The following is a 15,098-nucleotide window of genomic DNA, read 5'->3' as shown; positions in this document are numbered from 1 at the left end:
TTTACTGTGAAGCTTCATGTTGACAAGAGTTATTCTTTTTACTGTTTTTTATACAGAGTTATGTCCCTTTATCAATTTTGAATAGATTTGCACTTGTGAACACTTGCATTCACATATTGTTTACACAGTCTTAACCAAACTGGCTGTTAAGCTTAGCCTTAACAAGGTCTCATACGAGTTCAATGATGAGTAGATTTTACCATTTCTTAGAGAGTTATGTCCCTTAATTTATAGTGTGCATTCTTGTAAGTTTGATTCCATCCAAACTTGTAATAAAGCTTAAAATGGATAAAATGTTTGGTTAGTTTATGATGATGATTAGATTTTGACTGTAATTTACAAACTTGTTACCAGCTAAATACTCAGTAAAGATATGCCATTGGGATATGAACACTCTAGCAATCACATTGTTGGTTTGTTATAAACCAAACAGGCTTTTGAACACTGCCATTCATTATTTGGGTTAGAGTGATTTGTATCTCACTCAAGCCTTGGCATGCTGTCTACACTTATTTACCAGAACAGTTTGTATTTCTAATAATAGACATTTATCTATATTTAGCTCTTTGAGCCATTTTGCCTTTGAAAATTTAATCTAGTTTGTTGATTTCAATGAGATTTAAGAATCACTATATTTTAGAGTTTCACCACTCCCTCAGTAACTCATGCCCTGATAACTTGCAAACCCGCTTATAATGTTTTACTGGAAAGAACATTTATTGAAAATAAGAAAAATCGCGATAAAAATTGGTAATTGAAACCCTGATATATCGCTCAATTTATTGTCAAAAATGGTTAGTATGACCTGGAAATGTAAATCAGTGTTATGAAACTGTCAGCTTTTAGTAAGGTTCTGTATTTGGATTAAAATTTCTTTCCAAACAATATTCTTGGTACACTGTCAATAACAGTATGCAGTGAAATTTTGATCATGTCACTAATGCCTACTTGTGGCAGCAGTTTTGTAAATAAATACCAAATAAATAAGTTCTTTTATCAAGTGAAATTCATGTATTAGTTCAAGCTTTTAGTTCATTTTAAGTGTAATGATCATAAATATAATGTGTCCAGTTATTTCTCAAACATGAAATATATAAATCTACAGTATCAGGTATGTCTGCAAGTGTTTTTTTGAGAACCTAATTAAGTGCTGACGGTGTTTATGATTGTGTATTTATTAATACAGTCTGAGCAGTTGGTGTACAGGCAGCAAACTGTGGAACTGCAGAGTCCTTTTCGTAGAAGTCCAATAGAGGAGGAGGACATTGGAACTGAGGGGTAAGCACTATACATGTTACAATGCTGCTTGGTGCACAAGTGGACCAATCACAAAGTCAAGCATAGAAATAGGGTCTGTGAGCAGTGTAATTTAGACACAGATGTAAGAAGAATATTAAGAAGAAATAATACCAACTAAAATGTAAAGGTTATGGTGCTCATTCTATGCAAATATGGTACTGTATCTCTATACAGAATAACCTAGTTTTAGGTTAGTTACAAAAGAATGCTTTGAAATGTTGCAAAATATTTATGTTTCTGAAATAAAAACATAGAGTGGTATTCAAGTTGAGACCGTTACCACAAGCTGTGTACATGCATGGGTCTGTTTAAGCTGTGCATATGCATGGGTCTATTTCCTGTTGGTGAAGAAAATAAAGATCATTCAGCATTGGCATGATATACTAAATTAATATTGCTACATTGTTTCCTATAATAATTTTGAGTAGATCTTTGCAGAGTGGAGCAGAAAAGAATACAAGAGACAGATACTCATGTATTGGGTAAATATTGATCTATGGTGATGTCCCCATTCACTTTTTTCCCACTCCTATATAGTAGACGTTTTTTAAGGAATGCAGTTTATATAAAAGGTTTGATTTGTAAAGATTTTTTTCTTTCTTCACATTTATCTTTTTTTAAATGTACCTATTACCATCTTTACCCCCACTCCAGTGGCCTAAGTGGTTAGAGCATCCACCTTGGATGCAGTAGGTTGCAGATTCGAACCCTGGTCGAGTCATACTGTAAACATACATGCCAACCATTATGCTTTTGGCATAATCGTTAAACTTTTTTTCTCACTGAATTTCATCTGTATATGGATTATGCTTCTCTGGTACATTTAAAAATAAAAGAAAGAAAGCAATGAATGTTGTGCTTGTAATTTATATTATCATCATCTTTAATCCATTCTTTATACAAAAATTGAGAATTTTCTAAAAAGAAAGACTGATGCATCAGAATAGCGTAAGAGCTAATTTGTCCATCATAGAGCTACAATTACTTCTTTACTTTTCTGTTTATTGCATCTTCATGACTCATTTCCAAGAAAACAGGAAGGTTTCTTTAACAGTTTACCACAAAGAGCATAGTAACAAAGTGCAGCGCGCTATAAATAGAACACCTGTTACCTAGTCGACAACATACACATAGGCCTGCCTGTGAACTGTTAAGCAATGTAGTGTATGTTACGTTTAACAGCAATTTTAACCATTTTTCATTTTTGGTACACATCTATTATATGTGGAAAAATTTAAGAGTAAAGTCCGATTGTTATAGCTGTGTAATTATTTTTCACGGAAGAATTTTTTATGTGCTTTAAAATCTTGAGAAAACTCGTTCACCATCATGTCAGTGAGGCTGCGTGACCAACCGTAGCTGCCATTTCCCATACTCGAAATTTACATGTTTTTCGTCTGCATCTACATCATTAAGTCATCTGAATTTGATAATTTATAAAAACTGATTGCTGCCTACATCAATATCAGAGCCTTTACTTAAGTTATTGAATCTTTCATAGTTGTGATTCTAATTGTGTAAACTTCGTAAGTACTGAATGAAATCCACGACCGCCATTTTTGAGAGTGGAGATTACGACCCAGTTACTTTAAATAGCAGATATCGACCAGTGCATAAACAGCGACCACGTTATTTGACGTAATTGTCATTCGCAGAAATGAATGTAGTATCAAATGGGGGGTTTTCCCCGAAGTTGGTACTACAAAAACCAACTCAAAATGGCTGATATTTACAGCAGGCATCAAAAGGCGCTTCCATGCGAATGGAGTAGAGGCGTCAAAAGGCGCTTCCATGCAAATGGAGTAGAGGCGTCCAAAGGCGCTTGCGTGAGGTAAAGGGTTAATTTGAAACACTGCCGCATACATTCATTACATTGATAATTAACTTAGCAGACCAGTCTTTACTTCTAAAGAAAATGGTGCCAGACATTAAGCAAAATGGACTTTTATGGGTTTACTTTGGGTGAAAATTGTTAGAGCATATGGGTCTTTTTAAACTTCAAAACTTATCTGATCAGAAAAACGTAATTCAACACCACTTTATAACATTTATAAAGAAGAATATGAGAGTGGTGCATTACAGCAATCAGATTGAGGACAGAATAGGTGGACTTCACAATCATTAGGCAAAAGTTCTAGACATGAACTGATGTAGACTAGTTAAAGTGAGTGCTGAATATAAATAATTGTTCAGTACGTTTTGTGTTTGTATTTTGGTTCTAATCAACATGGATTTTGTCCATTTGTGTGAAGTATTTTGACCTGCATATCCAGGTTAGTAGTAAAAATAAATGACATATTTCATACAGTGTACTTTAATTATGGCATATATTAACTTAAATCTTGTCTGGAATAACATGTGAAGCTTCCCTGAAATGAATCAAATTCAGGTACTGCCCTTTTATTGAAACTAGTTTTCTCTGTAAATCAGCTGCTGATGTTCCTCTATAACTGTTATAAACAATTTACTTGAGGCCATACCCCCACTCATTACTTTATCTGCACTGACGACTGTTTCACTATTTTCTCTGGCTTACTTAATGAGTGATCAGACTGTCCTTATGCTCATTACCATGTCACTGAAATTTACAGAAAAAGTGTTTGATTCAAACAGTGAAAGCATTCAAATTTCCATTTGCAACTGTACTGTTTTGGCTGTGAAGTCATTGTCAGTTCTATCCCATTAAAGTGACTACTCTTGAACATGTCTGTAAGAAGCCCATTGCAGAGGAGCTCAGCATGGGGTGTATCTCTTAGGTACATATCTTTCGGTGATGTCAAAAATCGATGAACATGTTGCTTTATGGTAATGTATGCCCAATCTCTTGTTTACAAACGCTGGCTATGGGTTAGTTTACATCCTTTAATAATATGTTTATGCTTTGAGAAGTTGAGTAATGTTTTCTCAGGGAGTGGACTTGGACTAATACTCATTGTTGTCAGCTTGGAATATTGGACCCTACCAAGTGTCTCTGAGTATAAATACATTTGTATTAATTCAGTTTTGCATTATTCTTATAATATACGTTAACAACAGCTATGAAGTACTGTATTTTGGTATGTATAACATGCACTGTTATTATGCGCACTGCAAATGTCAGTTTATATTTAAATATTCACAATATTTATATCCATATGAACTCTGTTTAGTGTAAATCCCAAGAATGATCATTTATAATGCTGCATGTAAAATAATGTTTTTTGCAGGTAAAATAATGTTTTCATTCCCACCAAAGAAATATACCCTTGGTCAGTAAGTGAATGTACACTTGTAGTTATGAGGTATTTGCTCTGATGTAAAATATCAGATTAATTAATCGAATATTGAACAATTACAGGTACAGTGATCATATTTGTTCTGCTACAGTGTGGTACTTTGCACAGTGTGATAGAGTAGAACTGCAAGTTATCAGTTGTATGTATTTGTATTTCTGGTCGAGTCACAGAACAAAAAGCTACACATTGATTTGAAATTAAATGTGTCTGTTAACATAAGCAATCAGAGAACAAGGCCAGTGAGGTTTAACATAAGCAATCAGAGAACAATGCTATTGAGGTTTAACATAAGCAGTCAGAGAACAAGGCCAGTGAGGTTTAACATAAGCAGTTGGAGAACAAGGCCAGTGAGGTTTAACATAAGCAATCAGAGAACAAGGCTATTGAGGTTTAACATAAGCAATCAGAGAACAAGGCAATTGAGGTTTAACATAAGCAGTCAGAGAACAAGGCTAATGAGGTTTAACATAAGCAGTCAGAGAACAAGGCTATTGAGGTTTAACATAAGCAATCAGAGAACAAGGCTATTGAGGTTTAACATAAGCAGAGAACAAGGCTATTGAGGTTTAACATAAGCAATCAGAGAACAAGGCTATTGAGGTTTAATGTAAGCAATCAGAGAACAAGGCAATTGAGGTTTAACATTAGCAATCAGAGAACAAGGCCAGTGAGGTTTAACATAAGCAATCAGAGAACAAGGCTATTGAGGTTTAACATAAGTTATTAGAGAACAAGGCTAATGAGGTTTAACATAAGCAATCAGAGAACAAGGCAATTGAGGTTTAACATAAGCAATCAGAGAACAAGGCTATTAAGGTTTAACATAAGCAATCAGAGAACAAGGCTATTGAGGTTTAACATAAGCAATCAGAGAACAAGGCCATTGAGGTTTGTATTCAGTACTGAACTCTTTAATAAAGCTAGAAAACAATTTTGTTGAATGCAGTGGACGTAATATCTCACAAGGAGTGAATGTGACATGTTTGTACAGCTTTGATACCTTGACCTGTTCATAATCTGTTTTTATTCTTTTGTAAAATGTGCACACCTTCAGGAAACTAAGAAATTAAGTAAAATAAGTGCATGTAATAAACAACGAAATAAGGTTCTCCAGACAGTCCAGATGATGGAATGTTTCAAGATTTGAGCTAAAGCAACAACAATGTAGAGTTAGTGTCTTGATGCTGAATGTCCAAGCAAAGATGAATTAAAGTTGTTCTGGAAATAATTTGGAAAAGTTATTTTTCAAAGAATTGCCTGAGATGAGAAGCCATTGTATTGAAGTCTCTCAGATTTAATTACTCTTTAAATCAATCGGTAGTTAGCAGTAGTCTGTCCTGGAACCTTATATTTAACTCTCAGGTTAAGATAGTAGCTGAATGAAGAATTGGGTGTGTTGCCATGTTATGATGGGAGGTGCTAGGCACGTTGTATCTTGGGATTAGTGAAGAAGAGGCATGATAGAAACATGTCTGTACATGTCAGTTGCTATCCATTGCAGGCCAGGACAAGAAGAGGATGGTGACATGGTACGCATTACAGTAGAGTCTGTCGATAGCAGTTTCCCACATGTAGAAAGCCTCAAGAGGTGAGAATCATGCTATACTTGTAAACTGATAACGTTATATGGCCACCAAGGCCAGCTGTACTTATGGTGTGTGTGACTCAATATCTGGTGTGTTTAGTGGATCATGCATTTTCTATCAACATTTGCTTTTTTATTAATGTTATTTGTCATGGATCAGTGGTATTTATGCATTAGTCTTTCATCTGCCCAGCAAACACTGTGCATCTCTGGTGTCTGTTAGCATAAGTTATCACTGCAGCTACTATATTATGGGGAGGAAGTCCACAAAACTTTGCAGACACATTAAACCCAAGCTTGAATTGATCCTCAGTGCATTTGGTGCCCTGGTCAGCACAGCAGCCATATTTAAAATCTTAACCACTAAATGTATAGTCATATTGACATGAGGTTTTGACTAAAAATCTTGAAAATCTTCTTATTGCTACAAAGCAGATGATCCTTTTACTGTTGGTTTTCAGTGAAAGATTTCTTATGTCTGTTGCCACACTGCAGATATGATGACTGATTTTTTGTTTAAAGCTATGTTAAAAATCCAAATCACACACACATTAATAAGAATGTGTCATCAATGAACCTGTGAATTAGGCTATTATTTATCAATGGAAGTTACCTCTTATTGATTGTACCTGGAAGAGAAAATCTGATTGGCTCATGCAGTCAGCATGAATTGTCATGTTTGATCAGCTTTCTGAGAAAATTGTACTCAGGATTGGATTGATTGGTTAAGCAGATTTATCCATATTCATGAGGAATGATGAAAATCTTATCACAGGTAAACACTTGTGAAATTTATCTTGTGGCTGGCCCTGAATTAATATGGGGCCCCATATGCATCTTGTATGGCCACTATTGAAGACATCTTAAAACTTTTGTTGTCACTACTTCTGAATGGTTGGTCATATCTACATGGAGTTTTCTCAAAAGACATATGATGTCTACTTGGCATCCCAACAAACAGTGCCAATCTGAAGGCCAACAAGTCTTTTTATTACTACTTATTGGATTTTCCTAATTGAACACAGCTTTTGCATGTATCAAAAGAAAACCTTAAATGAATCACTTCATTTTTTCCAGGAAATACGATTTTTCTAGATTAGCCAGACTTGGTCTGTGGTTATATCTTGGTACTGTCTAAGACAAATTCATTTGCCGTGATATCCGGTTTAAGGTTAAATGCTGAACAGAGAATTTTATACTGCATTTACAGATATCATGTGAACTTATAAGTTTAAACATAAGGTAAGTTATTGTTACCAGAGTTGGTATGCTGGAGTTTCTCTGGAATATCAGACAAGGTTTCAATGCTTAGCAGCTGAAAAGAAGAAATGGACTTAATCTTGGTTTCCTGGAAATTGATTTTGGCCAGTAGAGCATCAGTCTGTTCAAGAGACTCTTGTTATGATTTCTCAAAAATTGCTGGGTTCATTTAAACAATTTTGCAGGGAGCATCCTGGCAATAGGGTTTTCAGATTATACAGAATATGCAAAAACACTCATCACAATTTGACCAAATATGATACTTGAAAGCCTTCATACTTTTTACATATGATGCCCTTGGGTAAATATTTAACAAACAAATAGTGATGTTTTTAGCTACTTTTTTCCATTGGGTGGTTGTCAGTCAGTTGCCACATCCCCCTCTATGTATAGACTGTGTTTTCTGAGTATAACCATACTCAAGAGTGCAGTTAATCAATATGACCAGAATGCAACCAAAAGCAAATTATTTGGTTGAATGACAAAACATAAAACTTTTTCTTTTTTGTTCTTGGGTTTTGTTTATCTGTGTCTTTAATAAAATTGAACACATTACACTATACCAATATATAAAGTACAAAATATTCAAAAGAATTCAAATGAAAAATAAATTATTATGACAATTTCTATTTTTTCTTCTTCTGGAAAATCCCATGTACACTCTGACATAGTATCAACCATCATCACTGACTTGTAAAAAAAAAATGAAGGAACCACTCGGGTGGCCTAGAATGTTCTATTCGCCTCAGATGTTGGAGGTCGTTGGTTCGAACCACACCCAAGTCATACCAAAGACTTACAAAAATGGTACTAACAGCTGCCTCGCTAGGCACTCAGCATTAAGAGGTAAGTGTTAGGACTGGTCGGCCTGGTGTCAGGATAATGTGACTGGGTGGGACATCATACTACATGTCTGCGGCATGATGCCCCAGTGCTAGACATCACTATAAACTGCCGCACTGCAGATATGGTTGTGATATGACTGAAAATTGTTTAAGCTACTTTATAAATCCAAGTCATGCATAATCACAGCTTGTAAAAATGAAAGAAAATGTGACTTCTGGGTTTGACAAATTAGTGATAATTTGATTTTTTATATGGAATTACTAGTGGGAACTCTGTAAGTGAAAACCTAGTGAAGATTAAACTTTGAGCATTTATCTGAAGTAAGGACCAATATTACAGTCATGTTGAGATAGTATTCATAGTTTGTAAATGACCATATATATGATCAGTATTTATATTTGCACATCCCTTAAGTTTGCATACTTTATTTTCTCTTGCTTGTGGTGCATAATAGAACTGATTGATTTTCTGGTCAGAGATTCAGAGATGATCAAGGTCATTGAGACAATAATGTAGTGCATTCTGTAGATGGAGTTGTCGCTTGCTTACTGCAACCAATATTAATGTGTTTGGGTTTTATTTGTTATTAAGGGCTATAGGGCAGCCCTGTCTAACAAGTTCTCTAAAGGCTGGGTTTCTGGCAATGAACCAACTGCCTCTGGTAGACCTGCCTTTTAGTCCAGTCCCCATTTTCATTTATCACACACCTTCTGCTTTCTGCTTCTCTTTTGATCTTGGCACACCAGATATATTTTCTCATTGGGCTCGATAGTAATGGCACACAGTGACTGAATCTTCTACCAGCTTACAGTAGTGAATGCTCCTACTGTTAGGGTAAATACAGTACGCTTGATTCCATTTCCTTGAGGTCATCAGCCTCCCTCCAAACTGGCAATAGCAACAGGTAATGCATTACTGCTATTACGATGTTGTTGTTTTTTCAAAAGGTAAAACCAGTTCAAATTATATAATACTTGTCTCTGCTGCAAGATTCTTTTCTCCACACTGATGTCTTAAGTGTAGTCTATGACCAAATCAAAGACTTATCAAAATTATCTGTGACATGATTCTAGATGTTGGCCTGTAACATGGTTATAGGTGTTGGCTTATGACATGGTTCTAGCTGTTGGCCTATGACATGGTTCTAGCTGTTGGCCTTTGACATGGTTTTAAGTGTTGGCCCATGACATGGTTCTAAGTGTTGGCCTATGACATGGTTCTAAGTGTTGGCCTATGACATGGTTCTAGGTGTTGGCCTGTGACATGGTTATAGGTGATGGCTTATGACATGGTTCTAGCTGTTGGCCTATGACATGGTTCTAGCTGTTGGCCTATGACATGGTTCTAAGTGTTGGCCTATGACATGGTTCTAAGTGTTGGCCTATGACATGGTTCTAGCTGTTGGCTTATGACATGGTTCTAAGTGTTGGCTTATGACATAGTTCTAAGTGTTGGCCTTCGACATGGTTCTAAGTGTTGGCCTATGACACGGTTCTAGGTCAGGGGTCTCAAACACGTGGCTTGTGGACTGCATGCAGCCTGCCAAGCAGTATCCTGTGGCCCACAAAATGAACTTGGAAGAGGTAAACTTGGCAATAGCAACAGGAAAGTGTCATGTAATTAAATTAGTTCCCACCTCCACTTACCCCATCTACATTTGTTTCAGCAAAACTTTATTACTAGAATTATGCCAAAATCACTTGACCAAGGCAAATTATATTTTGGTAAGGATGTTTATAATGTAGGTAATTGTGATCAGATTTTAATGCCATTTAAATAATATTTGAATGTTCTCTCAAACTTTTGCACTTTATGAATTGGACCATTCAAAGGAAAATCCATATTACCACCATTTTGGAGAAGCATCTTGGGTAACAGAAAAATGCTGATCCCCTTGATATATGGAAATAAATGACCTGAATATATTTACAAATGACCAGAATAGATTTACAAATGACCAGAATAGATTTACAATGACCTGAATACATTTATGCACTATTGACTTGAGTTTTAAAAAAATTTACCTTTTTTTTTACATTTTTGGATGGGACTTTCTGAGCTACATTGAGGCATACATCATGTTTCATAAATATAAATCTAGTTAATATCTAGGTTACATTTGTCCATTTTCAGCTTTGATGTGAACCTTGAGAGATTCCAAGAAAGTGAAAAGAAGTGGGAAAAGGACAAGTCAGTGATGTACCGTCTCTTGGTTGCAATTTACTACCTCCTAGTCGCTCGTTCTGAGCTAATCTGCTACTTTCTAATGATTCTAAATCACTTACTGTCGGCCAGTTTGCTGTCCCTCCCACTTCCTATGTTTGTATTCATGTGGGGAATGCTATCTGTACCACGTTCTACGAGGACTTTCTGGAGTACAGTCATCACTTATACAGAGGTAAGTCAGTAGCTATCTAGTATAATTTCTTCAAGTTCCTCATAGTTACACATTTTCTACAGTTTAATAGTAAGTCTTAATCTCTTTTGCATTTCTCAGTACATATTTTCTACTTTAATTGCAAGTATTGATCACTTGTAAAGAATACAAAAGAATAAAACTATGCCGACGCAAACAGCAGTCATTTTAATGTTTAAAACAATACTTCCACCTGTATGAGCACAAATTAAAGACCTGGCAAGTTCAATACTTACACTGTGTTTTCACCAAGTGAATAACATCAGTCAAAGCCGATGCAGCCAATGGCACTAAAACAATACTTCCATCTTTATGAGCACAAATAAAACACATGTCAAGATTAATCACGTTGCCATGTTTTCGTTTGAGTGCTCATCATCAAAGGAGGGGCCCCAGGTGGTCTAAAGTGCTCTCCATTACAGATCACTGCCATCTCACCTCTGTCTGCGTGGGTTCGAGTCTCCGATTCGGCCAGTCTGGGTATGTGAGAAAGCTTGCCAGTAGCTTCTCGTGGGTCGGTGGTTCTTTCCGGGCTTTTCTCGGGTTCTTCCTCCACCATTAATACTGGCCGCCATGTATAGCCTATCGTGTACTGAAAAATGGCGTTAAACCCCACAACAACAACAACAACAACATCATCAAAGGAAGCTGATGCAGCCAACAACACTAGGCCAGTCGGTTATTTAAGTACATATGAATGATCTTTTACTTAACCACTGTCCATCAAGTTGCACCATCAGTACTTTCTGATGATCATGACATTAACACACACACACACACACACATACACACCTGTTGAATGGATAATTGCAACAATGAGTGAAAGATTGGACCTAATTATCAGTGGTTTTGAGAAATCTGGACTTGTTTAATTCAGCAATTTGGGGATTATTTACCTGAGAAGCATTTGTGAGTACCATGAGACTTGATTGACACGATGTTGATATAGTGGCTTTGTCCAAAAATATGTGAAGTGTGAGCTTTAATACTCTGCTGTAATTAGTGTATATACATAGTGTTTCATTAATGATAGTGATTCAAGAAATAGAGTATTTTACAGGATTGTTGTTCTTTTTGATTAAAAATGGATGGACAAAATGAAATTTGCTTTCAGAAGGATTTAAATGTTTCAACAACAGTTGTACTGGAATGAAGGATCGATTGGAATAAGATTTAAACTTAATTTTCATATACTGTTATTTTATATTATTTTTTCTTTAATTTTCATTATTACTATTGTTTGAATACCTTATGCTTTTTCTCTATTTTCTGTCTATCCTTGCTTACCTTATGTATTGATTTAAGGCTGTGAGTGTAAAATTACGGCTATCAGATACCTTATCAAATGTGTGCATTGAAACAATATAAAATGATTTATAATTCTTGTTTCAAAAGGTTAAAAAAATAAAACACACATGTAAAAGCTATTATTTAATAACCAGATTACAGTATTGACCTTTATTTATCAAATACTAGTAGCTGTGCTGTTGTTGTTGTTGTAGGGTTTAGCGCCATTTTTCAGCACAAGATAGGCTATACATGGCAGCCAGTATTAATGGTGGAGGAAGAACCCGGAAAAACCCCGGAAAGAACCACCGACCCACGAGAAGCTACTAGCAAGCTTTCTCACATAACCACATTAGCAGAATCCAAGACTCGAACCGATGCAGACAGAGGTGAGAGTAGCTGTGCTAATCTGTAGGAATGAAACAGTGTAAGAAAACAGGGGAGGGAGGTCATCATCCTACGTGGCTCATTTTTTGTTGGGGATTTAAATTTGTGGTTTGGGGCAACAACGAAAACCACAAAAATTGATCCCACACAAAAATTGATGATACTACAGTAATGTATTTTCATTTTTATGCCAATTTATTATTTATTATTACTGTTATTATTTTCTACACATTTCAGTACTTTATTGCTGCTTTAACACCAAAGAATCACTATAATAAGTTTGAGAAAATCTTACAACAGTTATTCTTGAATCTTGTAGACTTCTTGAATTTTGTAGACTTCTTTGATCTTGTATCTTCTTGAATCTTGAATATTGTGGACCCCTTGAATCTTGTAGTTTCTTCCACAAAATAATTTTTGATAGGGTACTGAATTATGTAAGTATTTTAGTTACTTATGGACACTATATAGGTTTCTGTTATTGCAAGCTAAAGCATAAGGATATGATTTGCAGTGTGAATGATCATCAAATCATAATTTTACAGGTGGGGAATATATTGTGATCATTTAGTTTGTTATATGACCATTCATCTGTTTATGTGCCTGTTTGTCTGGTCATTCATCCATCAGTTTCCATGCAGCCTAAACATCATTCAATGCCAGTTGAGAGAGGGTAATATTTTATATTTCATAAGGCTGCATAGATCATAGCAGGTTTCAGTTCTTGAATACAACCACATGAAAGTGTTTGTATATTGATGGCTTGTTTTGATGATGACATCATACCCATTCACAAATACAGACATCTACTTACGTTTAGAGTTTTATCTTCTAGGTCAAGGTCACATATTAATATTAAAAATTTCTGATGCATTTTACCTTCCTTTTACTTCAGAGATATTGGGATGAAACTTGAGTGTACTTTTCAGTCTTTCTTGGAAGTGTTTCACACAACCTTGAGAGTTGTGTCTTAAAGGTCAATGTAAAAACTCAGCATTTTTAGTTAAATGGATAAATGTATAATAACACATTTACCCCAGGAGGGTTTTGTCATTTTCGCCTGAAATTCGTGTAGGAAACAAATTTGAAAGCTATTTCTGAATATATCCTAATACATCAACTTCCATGTTATTTTCCAATAACCTAATGCCTAGTTGTGTCAGAAACATAGTTTTTCATTGGTATTTGGCTTGCGCATGAACAGAAGGGTAAAAGTTGGGTTTTTTTGTGGGGGGTTTGCTTAACGGACCCATTATTTCCGCATCAAGACCCCTCTTTATTCCAAATGCCCATCTTATCCTACTTTTTGCAAAGGTTGCTCTGTCTGTTTGCAGTTCATACTGGTCTGTCTTAGATCTGAGACCAAAAAGTATAAAATCCAGACACAAAATTTGATTCCGACCATGGATGAATTTTGGGTGGAAAAAAAAAATGGGTCCAAAAATGAGGTTTTTCCCTCTGTATTTTGTAGTGCAACTAGAACTTCCAGATTATTTGGTATCATTGTAGATCTACATCTGCCTGCCTTTCTATAATATGACCCACTTTAGTGTATCATACATCACCTTGATACTACAGAGCTCGGCAGTAGGCTACTACCTCCTGCCACGTAAACTCGTTATCAGGGGTTAATGTGTTAATACTAGACATGCTGCATACAATATTTCAGGCCCAGCAAACAATATGTTTTTAGTTTCTATCATATTTTTGCTATAACTTGTTACCTGTTTGAAAAAATGGATAAAACTATGACCTTCTCCTTAACAGTAAGACACTAAGTAGGTAGGCAACAATCTTCTAGTGCCAATATATTTGAATGTGTGTCAATATTTTGAGCATTTTTTTTGTTTAATAACTGAAAGTCTTTAGGAGTTGCAGATTTACACATCTTCACTTTTACAGCCATGCCACATAGCATTTTCAAGGTTGTATTGTTACGGTCAAGTCATTAATTTGATTTGTATCCCTTTAATTATTCTAATGCTCTTTATGATTGAGCCATGCATTTTTTCCATGCTTGTCTGATAACTCTAAAATGTCAGAGTTCATCATTGGAGCCATGAAACTTGGCTATATATAACAGAATTATCTGCTAAATCCAGTTCTGGTACAAATATCACAGTTTATCATAGAACCATGAAACTTGCTTACTGTCCACAATGTTTCCCGTTACCCTCATTTGTGCATCAGACCCTCATATTTTTAATTTGACCCCCAGTTTTGACAAAACGGTTTGTTTTTTTACTCTGACCCCACTTCTTATACCAAGGGCATTTTTCACTCTCAATCCTGCACCCTCACTGAAAACACTGTTTACATATCTTACTAGGAACTCTGACGTTCTGCTACAGCTGTAAGAGTTCATCATTGGAGCCTTGGAACTTGGTTACTTTCCATGTCTGTCTTGATGACTTTGCCAAAATAGGTGGGGAACAAAAATCCACTGACTGTTCTTGTTGTCACTAATTTATTCTTTCCTCTCTATTACAGGCAATAGTTGTCGTGAAGTACCTGTTCCAGTTCAGTTTTTTCCCCTGGAATGCTAACACATTGGTGGAGGATTCACCATTTTGGCCTCCGAGAATAATTGGAATTGAGAAGGTTCCCAACTTTGCTGCCATGGACCTGGTTCTGCTACTTGCACTTTTCATCCACAGGTCAATTCTCAAGGTAACTTTTCTTCTTTTACCTTCATTTCATTTTGCCTTCTTATATTATCAATTTCTTACATATGAGAACAAAA

The 15,098-nt window shown here is 35.7% G+C and overlaps 1 protein-coding gene across 11 annotated transcripts in view; it reads left to right on the top strand.

Annotated features, from left to right (window-relative positions):
- Positions 1-15,098, top strand: part of LOC149782598 (piezo-type mechanosensitive ion channel component 2-like) — a 263,620-nt gene that overhangs the window by 187,820 nt on the left and 60,702 nt on the right. For all 11 annotated transcript variants that reach the window (XM_089934052.1, XM_089934060.1, XM_089934057.1 and 8 more), the window contains 4 exons: positions 1,187-1,278; positions 6,076-6,162; positions 10,399-10,663; positions 14,846-15,025. In XM_089934052.1, coding sequence (XP_089790178.1) covers positions 1,187-1,278; positions 6,076-6,162; positions 10,399-10,663; positions 14,846-15,025 — 624 coding nt within the window. The remainder of the gene's footprint in view (positions 1-1,186; positions 1,279-6,075; positions 6,163-10,398; positions 10,664-14,845; positions 15,026-15,098) is intronic.

Source organism: Sinohyriopsis cumingii, chromosome 15 (assembly GCF_028554795.1).
Source record: "Sinohyriopsis cumingii isolate HCF-2022 chromosome 15, ASM2855479v2, whole genome shotgun sequence".
Lineage (NCBI taxonomy): Eukaryota > Metazoa > Mollusca > Bivalvia > Unionida > Unionidae > Sinohyriopsis > Sinohyriopsis cumingii.
Note: the sequence above shows the minus strand (reverse complement) of the source record. Positions and strands in the feature narration are given on the sequence as shown.